This window comes from Anas acuta, chromosome 6 (genome assembly GCF_963932015.1).
Source record: "Anas acuta chromosome 6, bAnaAcu1.1, whole genome shotgun sequence".
Taxonomy (NCBI): domain Eukaryota; kingdom Metazoa; phylum Chordata; class Aves; order Anseriformes; family Anatidae; genus Anas; species Anas acuta.
In genome coordinates this window covers 9,512,690-9,535,146 of record NC_088984.1, presented here as the reverse complement: position 1 = coordinate 9,535,146, position 22,457 = coordinate 9,512,690, and the positions used below count along the sequence as shown (strand labels likewise).

Genomic DNA, 22,457 nt, shown 5'->3' with positions numbered 1-22,457 from the left:
CCTTGCAGGGCTAACATGGATACTTGTGTTCGCAGTTAACATCCAGAGTGAGGTGAGTTTGCTCGGCAGCCAGGTCCCCGAGAGGATTGCCCATGAAGGAGGATTGACAGCTGCATGAAGGAGCTGAGGGGTGGCATTTGGGGGAGCCAGCAGTGCAGGCATTCTGCTGGCATCACATGGAAACCTGCTCTGCTAACCTAGGTTGTTTCTGAGATGTGTTGTAATGATGAATGGTGCATTTATAGAGTCATTACAACTCCTGATCACCCTCGTTAGGTTCATGCTGTAATTAGGTTGTACCCGGTAAGAGCAGGAGGTGAACCAGCAAAATTTATTCCCCCTAGGAACACATAAATTACAATTTGTAGAAGTTGATTTAAAAACAATGCCAGCAAGTTATTGATCTTATCTCTGACTGACAGCTTTTTACCCAAGCTCCTTTTTCATTGTTTTCGTGAAGTAGAGATTTTTGTGTTAGCTTAAAACTTTGTGTGTGTGTGTGTGTGTGTGTCTCACATAGGTCAGCCACTATGAAACATAACATCAAGCACAAAAACTTTACACAAAGTTCCCACAGGAGCTTACAAAACTCCACGGCTACCTAGTCCAACTAAAAATATCATGAGTTCATCCTTTTGGCTTCGAGTAGTTCCCATCTGAGATTGTCAAACACAAACATATTTCAAGATGAAAAAGAAAAATGTGTCCTTGAAGCCTCCAGGTTATCTCTGGCTGCTTCAGCTCGTGGTGCTGATAACACACAGTCTTTCTTTTCGGAAAACATTTGGGTATGAGGCAGACTATGGTGCAAGTCAGAAAGACCACTAGCCTTTGCCCCAAACTGCAGCTTGCTTGCTCCTTCTCCATCCACACCAACTGAGGAACCTTCACGTTCAATCTTCAGGCCCATTTTTTTGGGAATGTCGCTTTTGGTATGGCATCTGGAGCCTCATGCAGCGAGAGGCTCCAAACCCACACGAGCCCCAAGCCACGGGAGCCCCAAGCCACGGCTGCTGGCTCTGCTCTCTCCCTTCCTTCCTCGTGTCCTCCTGGCCTATGTCGCTGTGGTCTCACACACCCTTCAGAGCCACCTTAGGCAGTTTCTCCAAAACCAGAGGTTATGTAGGAGTGTTGTGCATGCATGACACACATTTTGCTCGCTGTCAGCCTGGGGTGTCTCAGCCTGCCTGCAGCGCTTACCCACTGCTATCCCCTCACCCCTGCCTTGGGTCCCACCTCAGGCTTCTCCTGTGGAGCAGCACCGTGTGCATGCTGCCCGCGGGCCGGCTTTGCAGATCACACACCCCCCCAAAAAAAAACCCTCAAGGAGCCGTGTGGCCGGATCAGAGCCGCGTTTATCACCGAGAGGGGAGGTTTCAGCCACCCCCCTCAGCGCTGTGGCTGCCGCCGCCCCGCACCTGGCAGCGCAGCGGAGCCGCAGCGAGAGCGGTGAGGAGCCCTCAGGACCACCAGCGGTCCAGTTCAGCCCAGTTCAGCCCATTACAAGCCAATTCAGCCCAGCCCAGCTCGGCCCAGCCCCGGGGCGGTGCCGGGCGTCCCCCCCCTCCCCCGAGGAGCCGCCGCCGTCGCAGCCCGCTCGGAGGCGGCGGGCACCGCAGCCAGCACCATGAACCAGACGGCGACCGTGTCGCACCAGGGGCAGTGCCAGTCCTCTAGGGCCGCCAAGGTAGGGCCGGCACCCGGGCACGGGAGGCTGGGGGGGAGCCGGGGTGGTGGCCGCGGAGAGCGTGGAGAAAGTTTTCGGTTTCCTCGCCCCCTCGGCGGCTGCCCGAAGTTTGCCCGCAGGAGCTGCCGGGGTGCCTCGGGGGGGACGGGGATGGGGTCTTGGGGGCACCGGGGCCAGGGATGTCGCCTCCCCTGCTCCCCGCCTCTCCCCTGTCCCCCGGATCGATCGGGAGCTGCTTCCTCGCCGAGGTGTGGGGAGATCAGCTGAAGTCGCCAGGCAGGTTTGTATTCACTGAGAAGCCTCTCTGTAGAGATAAGTGCCTTTTATTATTATTATTATTGTTGTTTCTCTCTTGGAAATAAGCTGGTAACACAACCAGCGACCCGTGTTTGGTTATTGATGCCTAGCTGTGAAAATCTAACACCCTGAAACTTTGCAGCAGCGATTCAGCTGCCTCCAAGCACGCCGCGGGATGGACGGGTGCCCCTCAGGGACCGGGGCACTGCAGGGCCTTCATCCCGGTTTGACCCTCCAGGACAAGGCTGCTTTATCTGGTATCTGCTGGGAATGGGATTTGGGGCTGGGAGCTGAGGCAGGAGGGGATAGAAGGTGTGAATCCTCCAGTGGCACCCTCACTTCGCTGCCGGCTGGGCTCGTGGATGGGGTGGGATGGACCTGGGGCTCTAATGATGGGTCAGGTAATGCGTGACCGTGCCCATCACACTGCAAACAGCCGGTCATTATGTGCTCGGATGTGCAAGGTCATGGGAAGTGCTGAATTACAGCTGCCCTGGTCCTCTTTGGAGTCTTAGTGTATGTTACATCACTTGAAACCATTTCATCCTCTGCAGGTCTGTCTCTGAAGGGACCAGGGACCTGAGCAGTGTGGTCCTCGCTCAGGGAAGTATTGCTATCCCGTGTTTGCTACAGCCAATGCTAATTTTTCACTGACAGCAACGTTTAGTAAATTCATTTGACTGGACTTCTAAGCCAAAGTAACAGCAACAACCAATATCAATATGCCATTAACAACAACAACAACAACAAAAAAGAGTGACCCAGACAAGTCAATAGTCTTCAAAAAGAGAGAACATGAATCAGAGCCTTCTAGACGTGAGTCCGTTTTACAACCAGCACAGTAATACTGATGCTATTAGAAAACCATCCCATTTTTCTGCTCTTAATTCAATCTGTCAGGTGTAAAATGTGCTTTATACATAGTTTCAAGTGCTTCCATGCTAAGCAGGTGGCTATTCCGTGAGAAAATGTATATGACAGGTAATAGCTGCCCTATGGTGATGAGGGCATCGTATTGGAAATTATTTCTAAAATACATCATTAGTGACCAGACAAATATAAATTGCATATTAATCATACCTTGCCAAGAAATATTGTTAATTCCAGGAATTATGAAAATGCAAGAAAAACAGGTTACAGAATTCTTCACACCTGATGTGAATGAGATATATTTTTCCTCTTTATAGTATGGCTTACATTTCTGTAGACAGGACCCAGTGACATCTCATCTCCTATGCGTTATGATTAATGTAATGTTGCTTTTTGGTGGTTTTGGGATCAGTTACGCACTGCTCTGTAACACAGCTTAAACTTTTGAGCCCCCATCACAAAAAAGCAGCCTCTAATCCTCTTGTCCAGTAGGTTGAATCTTGTGAACTTCCCCAGGGAGGGTTCCTGGAACTGCAAGGAGGCTGGGGGCATCCATCCCTTTCTCACTTCTCTGCTGTTGAGGGAGGGTGCTGTGTTTGCATCCCTGAGCCCTGGGGATGCACTGTGCTGCATCTGAAGTAGTTTCAGTGACGCAGCAACGAGTTGGCAGAGGAAATCTAATATAAAGCAGAAAAAAAACCCTTGGATAAAATGCAAAATCTCCTAAAGCTTTCTTTTACCTCTAAGCCTTTTTACAGCTTTTCAGAAATGATTGCAAATCTTACACCTTGCTGGCACTACTGTGGATAATGATCATGCACTCTGAGATCTGTAAGAAAAACTTTTAGGGTCTAGCTGGGAGTGCTAAATGCCCGCCTTACCTCTGTGTCATTGCAGCCTGGGCTCCAGGAGCCCCCTGCACAACAGACCAGGTTTTATTCTTTGCATTCTCACTCGTCAACACTGTGAGCAAAACAGATCTTCCAGGAGCATCACTCTGCAGTTGTGCATGTTTATAGTGTACAAATAGCCTAATTATTATTAGTAGTATTTTTGCCACAGAGGAAATGTCTGTTAAAACATCGTTTGACTTGTTTGGAGAGAAAAAAAAACACACAAGCACACACACAAAAACACTAAAAAAACAGAAATAGAAAATAATTCTTAGCTGTCCAATGTCTGCCAAAGAAATTCTTCAAATCTTTCAAATGAAACATTTCTACAGAAATTACAGGTACTGCAGAAGAGAAACACTTATGTCTTGCTTTTAACACAGTCGGGACTACAATTTTCACTTAAAGAAAAAAGGAGTTAAGCTAATATTTCTGTGGTTTTCCACATTCTTTAATAGTAAAACATTCTCCACCAAATCATGGCTCTCTGCCTGTATCAACCTAATATTGATCTGTCTGTGAGCTGGATGATGGAAGGAGTTACTAATTGGCATTTCAGAAGCACATAATTACTGTGTAATATAATATGTATGTTATCCCCTTTTACTCTACTCTTGCTTCTTTGCCTTCCTTTCACTTTTATTTATTCATTAGCTTTTAGATTGTAAACTATAAAAGGCAAGTGCAGATCTGCCATCAGCAAAAATTCTGCTGCAAGTTCTGGCAGCATCCAGGGACGGAATCAGGAATTTCCATGTTTCAGGTTATTGTAGCAGTGTTAAAATGCTCACTAATTGATGAATAGTGGCTTACTAGTAGTTCTCTTATTCACACTTAGGTTGAGGAGCACGTATTTAAATGGGGGTTGTGATGGTCCCTGTGGACTTCATGTGCTTACAGCATCTGGGACTTCAATGCCAAAGCTGTACCTCAGCTGCAAACATCTGCCTGCTTCTGCAGGCTGCTCTTCACATACCTCCTCCTAAAGCCAGGGGGATACGAATATGTAGCTGGCCGTGTTGATGAAGACAGCCTGGTGTTGCTTTTCAGGTTGAAACCTCAGGTAGTTTGATCTCTAAATGCCCACAGGATGTGCACAAAACAGGCTTTGTGCGTGTGTGGGAATGGTTCAAATCTACCAGCTGCTTGGGAAGCAAATCCCTTAAAATGAGAACAGTCTTTCTGAAATCCATTACATCAAAACCAAGTCACTAACAGATAATCTCAGCAAACATTCAATTATGAATTATCCAGAGTAATATATAATGAAGGGCACAAGGAATATTGTTGGGACAACAGATGATGGCAGCTTAATAATGTTAAAAAAAAAAACAAAAAGTGATACAGTTAAAACTAAGAGGTTTGCAGGGTATTTTGATTAAGGCATCAGATGACCAGAGCATCCCTGTGCTGCGTGTTCCCACTGGTGCAGCTGGTGCTGCAGCTCCATGCGGCTGTCTTGAAATGCAGCCTTAGGAGAAAGCAGAGCTCTGTCTTCATGTAGGTGCAAAGTGGGAACCTCACACTTGTCCTGTTCCTGAGGCTCTGTCTGGAGGTGTGTAGCAAGTGGGCTGGGGATACCAGCAGTGATTGTGGCACCAAGTGGAGAGCCTGGCTTGCAGCAGGATAGAGGTGCCTTGGGTCTTGTTCCCTGAAAGTATTTTGGGCTCTTGTGCATCCTCATCGTTTGTTTTTCTTCCATTGTAGGGAGCTGTTTTTGATCAAGTTTGGGTTGAGGGGAGTTGCGGGCAAGTTTTATTTGTATTTTATGGACCAAAAATACAGCCACGATGGAGAACAAGCTTTCTAGTGTAGTCAGGTATTGCAGGTCTCTCAGCAGAAATGTAAAGGCTAACCACAACCTCTAAATCTTCCCATTTCTACCTATTACCTTATTACCTTTCTGTTCCAGTCTCCCTGCCAACATCTGTACCACCACAGCAGAACCAGTGCCTTAGTTCTTTCTATAAACATCCATTCCTTCATTGTAAGATGTGCAGTTACAAACAAAAAGCTGTAGGAATGAGGAAAAAAATACTGGAATATTTATATCTTCCCCTTCCCATCTATTACAACACAATTGCTCTACGTCAAAGGGAACATGAAGGTTTGTTTTATTTAGGTCACTTTTGATTGGGACCAACTGGAAGAAAAACAGCTAATTAAAAAAGCAAGATGTGTTAAAAAACAAGGAAGTGGGGACAAAAGAGGGGACAAAGTGCTCTCCAGTCCCATGTGTGTGCTGTGAGCATGCCGTGTTCACACAGTGCATCCCAGGGGTGATGGCCCAGCACTTCCTAGCAGTGGGGTGATCGGGGTCTGTCCTCACAGGGGAGCCTGGCTTCACTGCCAGCCACAAACTTGGCAGCAGGATACGTTTCTTGGCTCTTCCTTGCACATACAAATTGTTAATGTGCCTCCAGAACTTCGCATTCTTAATTCTCTGCTCATTTCATAAAAGCTTAAAAGCAATTAGAAAAAAGCTGCTCGATAGTTGCATATGTTAAAGTATATATACAGGTTCTGTGCTGCAGACTTTATGCACGTAATAAATAAAGCCACACACGCATCCCACTGTATTCTAATATGTTTGCAATTTATAACTTTTAACGATAATGCTGGGAATTTAGAAAAGGCACTCATTGTAAAACTAATATACACAAAAACACATGAACATTATGATGAAGTGTATTTAATAATAGGTTAGTACTTTCCTGGGTTGTAATCATATGATTCTCCTACCCCAAATCATTACTTTAGGAAATAGGGCATTAAGTTTGATTCTCTCTGAAGCCACTTAAGATACGGGTCTGTGAGTGTTAGATAACACTTCCTGAAAGGACACCACATCACGGAAAATTTAATCTTCCTCATTCTGTAATCCAAAACTGTTCCACTAAAACATGTAAAAATAATTTTGCGCTTATCTTGTTCAGTATTTCATTCTTAAACTGAGCATGGAAAGATTTGCATGCTGTCCCCCAACTAAACATTGCTTCAGGATATATTTAGGACCCTTCATTTCTAAAGATTTTCGTTTCAGGCCCTCAGAAAGATTTATAAATATTAAATCATGCAACACTCAGGTTAGTGACTGTGCTGTGTTAATCATCTGACAGTTTTCTGGATCAATAACTTTGTCTTCTCATGTGTGTTGACAACACCCATTGCCACTGGCAGTATGTGCCAGGAGGAAGGAGTCATCAGCATTAACCTCTGTGATCCTCAAAATGTGGTACCTAGCAGCAGCAGAATGCCTCAAGGGCTTCTTGTTTCATAGAAACACAATTAGGCATGCAGGTTCGTTATGCAGTGAAGGGAGCTAGGAGTGATTCACAGCAACCCCGGGCACCTGAGGAAAGGCAACAGTGGCAGTCGGTGCTCTGCTCAATGAAGGACCCCACAGTCCTGAGCCATGAAGGTAATGCAGCTGCTGTGGGCGAGGGCAGGATTTGTTTCATCCTGAATTTAACCTGTGGAATAGTTTGAGTGCGTTGCACTGTGAAATGCTTGCTTCTTGGTGCTGGCCAAGAAGAGGCAGGCAGGGCTGTGGGCTGGGACCCGTGGGGCTGACCCCAGCTGGGCACCCTGAGGGGAGCAGGATGGAGTCGGAGGGCAGATGGGGTCTGAGTGCAGTTGGTGGAGGCAGCTGCAGGTCAAGGAGATGGGGCTGAGGTATTGCAGCTGAGCTTCAGCTAAGGAAATTCCTGGAGATGCTGGCTGCTAGATTTGATTGCATTGCTAGATCTGGCCAGCTGCACTGAGATCGTTGCAGAAGGTCTCAGCCTTAAAGAGAGAACAGGAGCCAGGAAACCTTTCTCCCAGCCTTTAGTTTAGGATACAAATTAGAAGAAAGTTTTCAAATCTCAGGTGATGAAGTTTTGGAAGTGTTGGGCAACTGGGGCAAGAACCCCCCCAAAAACCCCAAAACCATAGAGTTCAATATGACTGGCCCGCTTGGTTTGTGTAACAGAAACAGTAACAAAAACAAGTTTGTTGGGAAAGTTATGTTAATAACTATGTAGTTTTTCCCTCTTGGGAAATGTTTTGCAAGGATATAAAAATTATTTTATATTAAGTTGCCTGTGCAATGGTGGTTTAGCACCGTGAAAGGCAATGGCAGGGGCAGGAGTTAAACTCATAGTCTCTTCAAAACAGGAAGTTGTTTTAAACTTATTCTGTAATGTTTTAATTCATGTAACTTGTAAAAATGAATATTACAATAATAACAGTTCATTATTTCTTGTAAAACCAGAGCTACCTGTGTATGTAAAAGATGTCAGACAGGAAACCAGTGACATTTCTGCTCACAGATTTCTACCAATTCCTGTGTTAACACAATTGTGGAGAAGTCAAACTGAAAGCTATTTGGTTAACGGCAGCATGCAAGCCCCTGTGATTTACAGCAGCAGACTTTGGAGGTGCTTAATGGCTTGCTAAGTGTGGACAAATTGATGCTATTATGTTAAAGGACAGCATTTAGGTTATTTTATTTTCCCATAGCTTGAGAACTCAGTACCACATGCCAGCACTTAGTATCAAATTCGCTTTGAAGCTTATGTCATTAAAGAAGATGAACTTGGAGTCGGGAGGGGTGGGGGAGCTGCACAGGCACAGGAGCTGTGCTCAGGGGCTGATCCCTCTCCCATGGGGGAAACAACAGAGAGCGACCCAGCCCCTTGGCACGTCCTGCTCTGGATTTGCTCATCAATGCAACACTCAAGGCATGAAGAAACTTCGTTTAAGCGCTGTTGATTTATCAGCCTTATTTATGCTTCAAAACTTGTGGTTTCAGCCGTGCAAGGCAAGTGTCTACCCGTCAGGTTAGTTTTCCCTGGGTATTACAGATGAAGAGCAGGTTAACATTTCAAAATTAACTTTTTGTTTTGTTTTGTTTTGTGAAAGCATTTGCATAGGCAGGAGAATCCCTAACTTCCCAATTAAGCTATACACCGAAAAGAAATCTCTTTTTCCCCCCTTCTCTTTAGAGCACCAAAAACTCAGCTTGCAATCCACCCCTGTCTGCCAGCTCAGGATTAATGCCACAAACATTTCTCTTCATATTTGCTGCAGAGGTGACGTGCAGACAGGAGCATCATTTTAAAAGCCAGCTTTTACACATCCTCATGTGTGATAACAGGGCCAAGCCCTGCCTCTCTCTGCCTTTCTGCCTCGCTGGCTCACTGAGGGAGCAGGAAGGGGGCCGGGGAGCACCCGCGCTTCCCTCTGTGCTCAGCCTCTTGTGAGCGCAGACCTGGAGTGGCAGCACCTGAGCTGAGGCTGCTCCTGCAGAGCAGCGTGTAAATGCATGAGGGAGGTCTTCAGGCTTACTTTATCTTTTTTGGGTAAATTTAGAGGAGGGAGGAGATGTTTTATTACTTTTTTCTTTAACTTGTTTGCCTGTTGGCAGTGTAAGTTTGGACATGTGTTGAGGTTGCAGTCACAGCTCCTGAGCTGGAAAGGAGTCAACTCGCAGAGCTTTTGCTTTCCCATCACTCGAATTTTACCCATACCAGCAAATCCAGTGTGTGCAGAGCCGAGCAGCACAGCAGGCTGGTTGCTGTCTCCGTCCTACATAACCTTGCTCCTCCGTGAGGCTGGAAGGAAATTGCCGCACATCATTCCCTTCTGGGACATATTAGTTTCTGCTGCTTGGGAGGATCCTTTTTCTCCCTCCCCTGCTAATCCAAACCCATAAAAGCATCTGCAATGATTGACTGAAAGTTCTTCTGCTGTAATTTATACACATATCAATAATCACTTAGGTGACCTTGTGTGTGCAGGACGCAGGGCTGATGGCTGGAGCTGAGAACGGAGTTGGGGCAGACTCACCAGCCGCTGCCTCTGGGGCCATCAGCACTCAGCCAGGCACAGATTCCACACAGGAATCCTGGGGTGGCTGTATTTTTTTGGGGAAAAGGAGCAAAAATAGAAAGGCTGACAACTGGCAGGAAAATACTGAGTCAGTGGTAACAAGAGGAGGAAGAGAAGTGAATGGCTCAGAGCTACTCCGTGACCTCAGGAGGTGTGCTTGCTGGTGGTGTGTTGTACAAGTCTGACCCATGTGAATTGTCTTCATCGTGCAGGTGTTAGACTCCGTTTGATTTTTACTTTAAACCTGGAGGTGACAGCGCTGTCCCCATACAATAAATATTTTCACTGATTTTTCAAAGTTTCTATCTACTGGAAGTCGTAATAACAAAGGATTTGTCTGTTTAAAGCCCAGATACAAGCTACACAGGAGTTGCTTTTCTGGTGATAATTTTTGAGCTGTGAATTCCCTGTGGTTGCCTTCAGTAAAACCTCAGTTTACATCCACAAGTACATTTATTTGTATAGGTTTAGTCTGGAGTTTGAAAAATCTCAGCTTTTAAAATTCAACAGCTGTAATGTGTTTGCTGGGAACATTAATGTCTCTGAAACTCGATTATGCAAATATTTGTGGAGGGCAAACAAAAGCTCAGTGAAAACAAATCCATAAAATAATTAAGGAAATATTGGTGTTTTTCTATTTTTCACAGTATTTACTCCTCTCTAAGCATATCCTAAACTCTCTGGATGCTTCTTTAGCCTCGGTGATTTACAGAAATCTCTGGTGACAGTAGGTGCATCTGAAGCAAGGTCACATTTACTGAAGAAACCCATTGAGCAGCTTATGCCATTTTAAGATAGAAGCTCTTTAGCAATGTTTTACAGCTCTGAATAATGTTACCTGTGTTCATAGGTTTGGGCAGAGAAGTGTTCTGGAAGGAGTGTTCTGCGGCAGGTGGTGTGCTGAAGTAACGCTCCTGATGCTGCAGGACAGCTATAGACAATTTGGGTCACCCTGCCTGAGAAGATTTCTGTAATTAAAATTGCTTTTACAGAGCATATCTGCCTTTTTGTTTACATGGAATATTTGTAAAAGCTTTTAAATCTCATCCAATCTATCCCCTTTCCCTCTGAAACATATTTTTTATCTGCTAACATCAATTTAAAATCATTTAGCACCAAATTCTGATACAGGAAAAATCATCACAGCAGGATTTTCAAAAACTTAGCTTCTCAGGCTGAGAAAGATTAATAAATTTTATTTTATTTTTTTCTGCATATGTCATTCACTAAGTACTCTGAATACAAATCCCTATAAAATAAAGCTGGCCCAGGTTACATGCCATAGAAATAAAAAAAGATTGAGTTTGACTGAAAACATATTTAAGTCTCAAGTTTTTTATGTTTCACGTTTAAACTGTAATCAAAGAAAGTACCATATACTCTCATTTGAAGAATGCTGCACACACTGCAGAAAAAACACATTGCCAGACTTTGGAAAAGTGCCTGTGACTGATACAGAGGGTTTTGGACAGAATTTTAGTTTTATGGTGCAGTATTTTTAAAAAAGCTACCAATTCTTGAGCATTGTTCTTGCTCAGCTCAATTATTTTTTGAAGAGCAGCACAACGTGCTCATTATTTCCCACTATTTCTTCTTTGTTGTTACTGTGGCAAAAGCAGACAGTATGTATCTGAAATGTCGCAGATCAGTCTTTAATGATACCTAGGTTTAGAGCAAAGGAGTGAAATTAGTAGCATTACAGTTTTGCACAAACTTGGGTTTCTGTTTAATAACTGCTTGCAATAATGACCGGTGTAATCATGCTTACACAATCTGCATTCAGATTTTAATGTTTTAAAATGAAATGTTGAATACCTATCAGTATAGCATTTATAGAGCAGCAAGTGATAATGAGAGAGTTCTCCGGAATAGTTCTGTGAATGTTAGACAAAGTCTCATCATGTCAAAGCTTAAATTATTGAGTAGCTACAATTCTGCTGTAGAAAGTGTGGTGGAGATTAATAGACATAAAAGAAATCATGTTCCAGATGAAGTACCTGAGCAAATATATCATTTAAGTGGCTGATAAAGTAGCTAAATTGCTATAAATAAACAATAAAATGTCTTAAAGGAAATGTCTCAGGAAAGTTGCATATTGGAACACTGAAAGATAAATGCAAACTGTAAATACATAAAGGGGAAAGGCAGGGTGACTGTTTCTTTGGTGCAATGTGTAGGTTCTCTTGGCAACTTGTCTAATAAAGTTGCTGCTGAACAGTGGTGAATATCCCCTCTGACGTGGAGTCATGCCCAGCATGTGGCAGGCAGTGCACGAGATGGATACAAACTGCTTCTGCCACCAAAGACTACTTATAATGGAAATACCTCTGTGCACTGTCACATGAAAATGTTCAGTAAAAGTAAAATGTCGAGGCTTTATACCTCATTAATCAATTATAAGCCCTCTTAATGCATAATGGAGTGAGAAAGCAGGGTCCCTAGGTATGTTTGTTTTATGAGTGAGGCCAGTCCTGCAGGGCATCGACTCACTGTATACCACACAAGTAGCTTTCTTTTCCTTTATCATTACCTCCATTATTTGAGTTTCTAAGAAAATATCCAGGCTGGGACTGATCATCATCTGCCTCTGAGGCTGAAGATGTCAAATACATGGTTTTAAGCCAGAAGGTGTTTATGGAGGCATCAAAGTTCTTGTCTGCCAGCCACTGGCTAAATGCCATTGTTAGCAGCTGGGAGCTTTCAAGACGTAACTAAAGTAGAGCCCTGTTGTAAACTGAAGTCTTACTTCACAGAGTAGAAAAAAAAAGGAGAAAATTAAAATTACTAGCAAAGGCAGCAAGGTTGTCAAAAATATTCCCTCCCATCTAACCAGAGGCAGCCTAGAAGGGCTGGAAGAATCTGCATGTCTTGTGGGATCGTGCCTTACTTTGTGCTAACTTTTTCTCTTTCTATTGTATTTTTCATCCTACTTCCAGCTGAGGACTCTCATGTAGATCAAAAGGTAGTGGTAATGAGCTGAGCTGATGAAACTTTCAAAAGAAAAGGCTAGGAAAAAGAGATAAAGTACCGTAACTATTTTCTGTAAGGGGCTTGCTTGAAAATATTGCATTTCAGTTTCTTAGTGTTTTCTCAATTTGATGTTTAAAAATATGCTGTTAATTTCCAAGAAAATGAAGGTAGTAAGAAGTATTAAAATCACACTAATTACTCCTCTAAATTCAGGACTATTTGATGTAACTATTTTCTTCATTATGGTTATAGAGAACATAGATGGCAATGAAAGATGGGTAATAGACTGGTCTTATCCTTTTTTTAACTACTCCCCAAATCTTTATTTAATCAAAACTTACTCTTTTCAGAAGTTTTCTTGTACGTGTTGGTTTCCCAAGTAACATCTGTGAGTTTTAGTATTTAGAATTTTCTGTAGGAGACAGTTTATGTTTTCAAGAGACACTTTACCAAATGGTCAACATGCCAACAGGATGAACAGTTAAAATGATTAATTCCTTTTCAGAGTGGACATTGAGACAAAGCGAACATAAGTGGCTTGTGCAAGGCTGCAGAGGAGTTAGTGCTAAAGGTAATGAGACTTTGAGGATTCCTGTCTCATTTCAATATATCTGAAGGACAGCTGCAGAAATAGAAGAATATTCGGGAGGAAAGGTACTGACAGCAGTTTCTAAAACCCTGAGAAAAAAAGATAATCAGAAGGTGGAAACTCAGCAAAACAAAGTGTTGCCCCATTTCAACTCATCCTTACCCAACGAAAGACAACTCCATGGTCAGCAGAAACTCATTGAGTGTCTCACCTGAGTGGAGAACATTTTATTCCTTAGCAGAATTGCTTGTTTGTACTAGTTATCAGTTTTGTGTGTATTAGCCAATAAATAATCACTTTGTCCTCTTACACTGTGTGTGTCTAGCAGTCTCTTTGCTCACAGTAGAAGGTGTCTGAACAAAGTGACCCAGGGAAGGAGCATCACACATCCTTGCATGATCCATCTCAAAACCCCCAATCTTGTCCAATTTAAAGACCAGTGACAAAAATCCCATTGATTTTAAGAGGACGGAGTCCCTGGATAGGTGAGTTCTGAATTCTGACATAAAGATACAATTATACTATTTAAGTAAGGCAACTGGATCTAAGATAAATCACACCTGAATGAGGGAAAGCCCTTGGTGGAGAAAATGCATCAAAACCCTTCCAAAGTTTGAACTTGAATGGCCTCCAAAGCATCACCTAGAATTTAGTACTTGCTGCCAAATCTCCAGGTATCCTAAGAGCTACAGGTCAGCCATCAACTCTCAGGCAAGGCATAGAACAACACTCTCATGTTACTCCCTGTTCTTCTGTGCTTTTGCTGGTGGCACTGAGCTGTGGGAAAGGGTGGCTTCTGGCCACAATTCCTCCTGTTTCTGTGCTGCAGTGAGAGCAGCGATGGAAGGGCAGCATTTGGGTGTGGGAGAACCTGGAACAAACGCCTTTTGGGATCACGTACTTTTCATTACTACTGTGTTGATTCTCTCTTGTAAATGTCCCGCTTTAAAATTGCCACTTTTCCTCTAATTTCCTATTTGAATTTATTTTTGGTCTTCATCAATAATGGTTCTGGCAATCCAAGAGATTTTTTTTAAATCAGACTATTTCACTTTCTGCCCCTAGATACATTTTATGGATTTTTCAAAAAACAATATCCCAATGCCTAGTTTTCTTTGTGTTTGTTAAATATGAGCAAAACATTACTGTAGCAGTTCTGTGCTCAAACCATTTTTTTAAGAGTTTCAGCCAGGATTTATATTATTTACATTATCTAAAATTGGAAGAAAATTATGTTTAAATTACACTAATATGAATAATTTTTAATTATCTTTGCATTGCCAAAGTAATGAACTGATGTAGCTATTATCTTCATTGTTGTGTGAAAAACAGTAGGGATAAAAAATAAGCAAGACATCTAATGAAAATCTTCCCTTACCAACCACGTTTGATTGATTTGCTTGCCTTTCATTGACAAATGCCACGGAGTTGGAAAATCTGTCTGGCTAGGTCTCTGCTGAAAGAGTTTGAGTTATGTTTCTTAATAACGTAGCTTTATATTTAGTGGCGACTTACGATGATTTTGCACTTCTTTCCCTGAAGGCAGGATATGATCCAAGTTTCCTGATCAAATGAAAGGTGATGCTGTTGAGTGTAATCAACATGTGTCAAGTGATCTTATTAGGCAACTCAGTAATACAGCTTCCCGGAGCCTGACTCTGGGGCTCACTGGGGACATCATTTCTCTGTAGAATCCCGAATGTGCTGGAGGAATACATAGCATGTATAATGCATGCCGTAGTACATGCTGATGAAATATGAATGGAATCAAATGGTAAAATGGGAGGAATTGTTGAAGTCTGTTGCAGATCCTGGGTGTAATTGATAAATAACTACTAATAACCAGAGCAATGACTGTTCTGCTATGCGTACATTCAGAAGAAGTTAATGTTTAAAGGGAGGCTCGAATACATCTGGGTTTTGTGCAGGTTTCCATGGTGAGACTGCACCCCAGCGCTGCCTTGCATTGCCTTTTGGCTGCACCGCAGCCTCACGAAGCCACGTTGGGAAGGGGAAGGTGCCAGACATCAGCCTTTCCGCGCTGTTCTTAACTCAGTTAATCAGGGTGGGAACACACAGACGGTCACACAGGTTCAGCTGATATGTGGTGACCCCATCTAGATGCTGGAATGGGATCACCTCTGACCGTGGGTTGGCACCCTTCGTTACCTGAGTTCAAAAGTGGTTTTGAAAAGATGTGATTCCTCTGGTAGTGACTGCACTGAGGTCAAGCTTGGCTGGTCTCTACTATGGGAGAAAGACTTCCTGAAAGTTCAAGCACATTAAAGTAATACAAAATAATGGGTGCTTTATGTTTTAGCGTGATGATAGACAGTTCCCACTGATTCCCTCCTCTTTAATCACATTTGAGTAGGTGGATCTTGGACAACTAAGGCTAGTAGCCTGCCAATTATTATGTCAGTTTTAATGCCAGCTTATCAATTTTATTTAATTACTGTGAGACTCATTGCAGCTTTCTGATCCAGTAGCATTTGAGTAATTAGTGACCTAACAGACATACAATACCACAGAAGTCATTTTGATGAATATTTTTGTTGGTTAGAAGATCAGATACCTTTGCTCCACCTATATGTGACTATGGAAAAGGAGGACCAGCCCAGACAGGGGAAGATCTTGTTTCTGTAGATGTGATCTGGTGGGGACCATGTCCAAGGAGTTTTCTTGCCCAGCTGGAAAAGGCTGGCATGAAGGCTGGGGTGGTGATGGGGCAGGCTGTAGGTGCAGCTGCAAGTCTGGAAAGGACCTACTGGACCCAAATGCTACGTTATGTACTGCTAAACTGGAAATTTTCAGAAGCCCTTCGAAAACAGATGTTCATAGTAAATCTCCCCATATGTGTGAGAATTGATAAGTTGCTAGTTTTGATGAGTTGTTTTGTTCTAAAGAAATTCCTGAGGGAACAAAATGAAGATTTTGCCTTTTTTTGTATTAATACTTCAGTTAAATATTTATAAATAGAAGCTTCTCTGTTTTACTTTGAAGCCAGACTGTTTCTTAGATATGTATTAGTGTCCAAATCTGTCACTGTAACATCCTAAATCCCTTAATTAGGTTTGCCAGTTCATAAGCAAAATAGAGTTTCTACATCAGATGTTTATTTGAGACACAGAAGACGTTTCCTTGATGTTTCGGCTTATTTAAATTTTATGCAATGCAAATTTTAGACAGTCTTAAAGAAGGCTAAATCAGCTTGAAAAACAGAGGTCATATCAAAACTGGTGTAGAGCTGTGGCTTGCTGTTTGGGGCTTTTTGTTTTTGCTAAATAAATCTTCAGAAGTGAAATCTCCTCCTTCAGCTCAAGAGCTCATCCAGCAGAAATTGCTGAAATTCTGGTGGCTGAAATTCTCTTGTGGCAATAGACTTCCTTCCATTCTTTTTCCATCATTTATTTTTAATTCAGGTGTTACAGTGTAAAATCCCCTATAAATTAACAATATAAAAATATACTTAATTGATAGACACTGCTACATTTTTCAGAAGGAGCTGTAGCATTTTATAGCAAGATCTTCTTTGCAGATGGAAAGGCTTTTCAGATTCAGGGTTGTTGGCTGGGGTATGAAGCAGCGTAGCTACTGTGATGAAAGAGTCAGAGTCAGCATGTGGCATGACTTCCTTCTCTGACAAGGCATGTGTCAAAAAATATATAAAAAGAGAAAAAAATGATGCAAGCTTTTACACTGTATATGAGGGGTGACTATTCCACTGGGTCCAATGATGCATCTTGTTCCAAGGAGCAGTATCAGAAAGATAAAACGTTGGGTTGGCTCATCTCAGGGGCCCTCAAGTCAAAAGAGTAAGCATGATTTCCTTGTCTGCATTCAGAGATATTTGAGGGGGAGGAAGGTTAAGATAGATTTTTATGAAAAATATTTTTTGAGTACCTCTGTGCTTTACATTGAAGCTTACCTTTAAAGCTGTAAGTTTTCTATTTTCATCTAAAATGGAAATGGGTCTTTAAGTAGAAGCAATCATGCTTTGCACAATGTACTGTTGTATTTTACAAGCTCTTTGTGTTGAACTGAGGTCAAATTTCACATGCTGCAAAGGAAGGTAAGATTCAGCCTGCAGAGAAAAGTTGATGATGGGTAAAAGCTGATTTTGGTAACCAAGGGAAGACTTCAGAAAATATATCATAATGGTTCATTTCAGCATGGTTCCAGCTCACATTGAATAATAATGTAACCAATTATTGGGGGAAAAACGCACCAGTGAAGAATAATTTAGCAAAGTTGTGTTTACTGTACAGTTATACATATAGGAATTAAATGTGACAGAATTTGTCTGGCATTTGAAACACTTCATGTGCTCCAGCTGAAAGATGTGATATTGCCTCCTTTGATACAGCCTTCATGCTGATATAAGCTTGAGGAAGACTGACGAGCATTTGCTCCAGTAGCAATCCCACGTGTACTTCTCCCTGCTGAGATTCAGAATAACGTGACTCCAAAAACTTATGCTTATCTTTTGACCTGAAGGAAGCATCAAATGGGATTGTAAGTGGAGATGTGCAAAGAAAATCAGAAGGGATAAAACCAGCATTTGTTTTGTGCACAGATTATTCTAATAATAGTTCAAGGTAAGAGTTGTCTGCAAACTTTTTTGAAGTTTTGAAGCCTTAGAGATTAAAATGCCATAAATACTACACTTTTTGCTCTAAAATGAATAAGAAATCTGAAAGCTGGTTGTGTAGCTCAAACACAACAGCCTGTTCCCCCAGCTTAAAGCCGTGGGGCATGTGGAGATATTTTAAAAGTAAACAAATACATATTCATTCTCTTTCCGTTCCCCTCATTTGTTACAGTTTGTAGGATTAAACAGGTGAGCAGCAGAAGGCTTACAAGGCTTTCAGAAGAGGACCAGAAGGGTGTTGCAGTCAAAAACCCCTTTGAAAAATGCAAAGTACCTTTTAAAGAAAATACAGTCTTATTAATGATTATTTTACTAAAATGGTGATAAAACACCTAATGTGCCACCTAATCTGCAAAACAAAGTAGCTAGTTTTAACATCAAAGGATCAAAATAAATTTGTAATACCATAAAATTGTGCTGTACAAGGTGCTAAAAGTCTGCAGTTTCCTTCCACTGTGTGAGATGGTCACAAGTTTCTGAATCCATACTCTAAAACTCTTGTTACTGCCTCACGGCACTGCTCATAAATACAGTCCCCTCATGGGAGCTTCTGTGAGAGTTTTTCTTGGAAATAAGACTGATGTTTTCTTCAGATTCATTCTACAGCAGCCCTGGAGATATTTTTGGTTAGTTTTTCATTGGAAACCAGAGACTTAAAAACCTAAAAGCACCATATTAGAACCATAGATTCTAAGTTTTTTGCAGTCCTCTGATGACAATGGTACAATTTGCAGCTTCCAGTGAGTATTTAACATCAGTATTGGATGAATTGGGTCTGTTTTTCTCCTTTTAGCTGACTTCTCAGGATGGCCGGAGTAGGTTTATGAGAGGAGCAGGTGCTGAGGCTCCTTCCAGCTGTGCCAGCTCCAGCCAAGCCACGGCATTGTGCTGCATAGCAAATAAAGTTTAAAATTTGAAAAAGTGAGAACCTGTGCGTTGAGATGGGGTGTATTCTTCTGTAGTATGTCCTGCAAGATGGTTTGGGAAAAGAACAGGTCACCTATGAGCCTAGCACTGCGTCCATGTATGCAGTAAAATACAGAGAGCTGGAATATTTAATCAGAAGCAGCGACATATTTCAACTGCAAGAGGATTTGTGCAGAAGCATCTAACACAGGCCTGGCTGCAATGGACATGTTTTTGGGCAGGCCTGACTAGCTATCCAAGGAGGCAAAATTGATGGCACTTTTCTGAAGCTGGTTAATAATGACATATGCATAATCTTTAATAAGCTGTTAATCAGAAAGATGCCTGCCTTTACAGCCTCAACAGATACTTCAGAGCTGTGCTCTGGAATATCTGCTTATGCCTGAGTAGCACAGACAGGCAAACAGGAGGGGCTGGAGGCAGACAGAAACTACAGGCACAAAAATCCCAACATTTGAATACATGCAAAGAATGCATTAGCTTTCCATGAGGAATTCGTGCTGGAATTAGCATCCAGGTCACCAAACAGTTTTTTGTCCCAGGTTGGTCTACTCCTGTCTTCACCACCCCCATGCAGCTCTGGCTGTCATTAGTGATTACAACTTTTACATCTTTAATTACTGAGATACTTTAATTCAATCTGATATGAAATGAACGTAAGGCTCTGTGGATTCTTACTCTAGCCTTTTTTTAAAGCAGGGTTTCATAACAGAGCCTGAAATGTAGTTCACTGTGAACCTTGTAGAAGTTGGCAACTGTCGGTGAGTTTGGGCCCAGTTTTGCCCAAGGCAATGCATGATTTTGTGGGAAATTGCATGAAAATTTTGGGTTTTGGAGGAGTTTCCTCTTACTCATTTACTTCATGTGAGAAGGGAAAGCCCAAAATATAAAAATTTTCAGGTTACTGTTATTTTTTAGCCGAAGTCAGGAATTGCTTCTGTCCATAAAGGCCCTCCTAAATACACAGTCTGTATCTGCATGCTAAACAGCATGAAACAGCAATGAAAATACACACAGAGAGGAAAATGACTGTAAATGGATTCATGGAGAGGCCAGAAATACTGCTGATGTAGATGCACTAGTTTTTTCTCCTCTCTTCTCCAGTCCAAAGCCTTCACTGAGCCTGCCTGTCTCTTGACTAAGATGTGTTTGAGCAGTACTGATGGTTTTTATATATAAATACATATGTAATACAATAACATTATATTGACAGCTGTTTAATTTAAACAGGACTCACTTCTTAGTGTGCTTTATTTGTAGCAATGCATGTGTAGAACGTTCAAGTTAGATAAAGGACTCCACGGCAACAGGCACTGCACATAAAAACAGGAAAGAAACAGTCCCTGACCCTAGAGAATCTGCCATCAGAGACAAGAGGGGTAGGACATGGGTATCTGGTTTTATTTGGGGTAGCCTGGTTGGCACAGTACCTACAGGAAACCATGTCCTTCTGGGTCATCAGCTGCAGGTCAACCATGAAACCCTGAAGCATATAAAATGACCCAACAGACACGTTTAAACACCAGGTTTCCTCCAGGGATGTCCTGTACATGCAGAGGGAGGTGTTTGTAAGAAAGCAGATCTCATAAAGCCATATCATTATCTTAGAGGTTTCAGGAACACTGTGCCCTTCAAACATAGCTTGTAGATGTTTACAGGCAGCTGTCTGGCCAGGGAGACAGCACTAATTTATGTGCAGAGTTGTAGTGCATATAAGCAAAAAGATTTTCCTAAACACAGTTAAATGGCATTATCATGTAGGACAACTAATGCAAAGTACCAATCTGATTATCTTTCTTTTGTCTTGTGGCATTCAGTATTGATCTGACACAAAAGCAGGAGCCAGATAAAGAGCAGCAGGGAGTGAAGTAAGGAGTATAACTCATCCTCGTAGTTAAGCATTTCAAGAAAGAAGTGCTTATCTGGAGTCGGAACTGCAACTGTCTGTAAATTGCTTAAAGAAATGCCCTTGGTACAACTCTTAGAAGCGTGTATTTAATTTTGTTTAAAATATGGATGCTTAGCTTTGAAATGCAAAGAACATGACATAGCATAAAAGTAATTATAGAAGGACACAAAGGCACCCGGATATTCTTTATTTTGCTGTGCTCAGCAGTGATATTATACTCTATACCTGTACTGTACCTGCCAGGTAAATGGAAAAATGGTGATGGATGGGCTTGCTGGAAAATGTCAAGAAAGAAATGTATAAATTAATAAGGATATTTCAGTACTTTCCTTTGAAGGTTTTGCTTTAGAAGGGAACTCTAGGCTTCCTAAGGTACTTGAGAAAAGTGAGAAATCAAAATTATGCATGGAGTGAAGGTCTAACTACAGCTAACTAATGGAATATATTAGAAAACAAGGATTTTCCTTGAACTCTTGCCATCCCTTTAGAGCTTGAGGGAAGAACCACTCTGCTGCCACCCAGAGACCTCTGAGTCTTCCAAGGACCAGAGAGACCACTCCTTTTTCTCAGCAAATGAGTTTTGAGGAGGAAACACCTACAGATTCATTTTGCAGGGGCTGAAATCCTATTTCATAAATGATGCAGCATGCCGGGTGTGCTTCATGACATGAAGGCTGTTTCCTGTCACCATTCCCTGTGGGGCAGTGGGGCTCTCTTCCAGCTGAGTCCCAGCTTGCTCCTTGAACTGGCCTGTGGCTTTGGGCTCTCAGTTTGCCCCAGTCAAGTCATTTCCTTACCTTCTGCATGCTCCCAGGATGGTCAAAGTCAAAGCTGAAAGATGTGGTCGTACACACAACGCATCCAGGAAATCCTTCCATAACTGTGTATCACCAGAAACTGCTGTTAACTTGATAACTAACCTCAGTGTACAACATGGTTACTCTCTGCATCAGTACCAAACCAAGCACAACACCCTCTGAAACTAGAACCTAAGGAAACCGGCTGGCACTGCACCTTTTTGTTACTGTCAGCACCAGCAGCAGAAAAAGCAAGAGAGCATGAAAAATGTGGTCTGTGAATCTCCTGCGGGAAGATGGAGTGGGAAAAGAGGTGCCAGACCTCAGGCATAGATAAGGTATTTCTGCAAGGGTCAACTGACAGCCTGGCACTACAATGTATTATAAATCAGTCCTGCACAGAAGTTAGCTACTGTTTTCAGCTGCTTCTGGTGAAAGCAACACGTACACCTTACCTTGCCATCTGCAAATACTTAATAATAATTTTTTTCTGCAGAAGTTGACATTTTCATTGCTTTCATGCTACCATGGAGGAACAATATGGTACAATATATCTTTCCATTTTTACTCTTTTACTTTGCTCTGATATTATACTAGAGTCTGCTGGGAAAGGAAATATAAATCTCTGTGCTCTACTATGTAGTTAAATAGAATTTTTGATATGTAAATTGAAAAGCTAGATGGAACTGTAAGTTCATTAGTGAGGTTAAAAGTTGTTTTCACAAAACATTTAATAGACTCTAACCACTAATGTTATCACTGGATTGCACTTGCTACATATATCAGTGAAATTTAGGGAGGCTGAATAGAAGGAAAGTGCCTTGGGTTGACAAGAGCAGTGCTGCACTGAAGAGAAGTTGCAGTTTATAAACAACGTCTGCCTACACAGCAGAGAAGAGAACCTCAGTATTGTCAGCTGAAATCACCAGAAGCCTTTGAGGAAAGATGTCAGGTTTCCCCAGCAAGCTGGCTGCTTGCTGTGTGCTACAAGAC

The 22,457-nt window shown here is 42.2% G+C and overlaps 1 protein-coding gene across 1 annotated transcript in view; it reads left to right on the top strand.

Moving 5' to 3' along the window:
- Positions 1-1,562: 1,562 nt before the first annotated feature.
- Positions 1,563-22,457, top strand: part of DPP10 (dipeptidyl peptidase like 10) — a 471,329-nt gene continuing 450,434 nt past the window's right edge. The window contains exon 1 of the mRNA XM_068687295.1: positions 1,563-1,687. Coding sequence (XP_068543396.1) covers positions 1,628-1,687 — 60 coding nt within the window. The 5' untranslated portion in view covers positions 1,563-1,627. The remainder of the gene's footprint in view (positions 1,688-22,457) is intronic.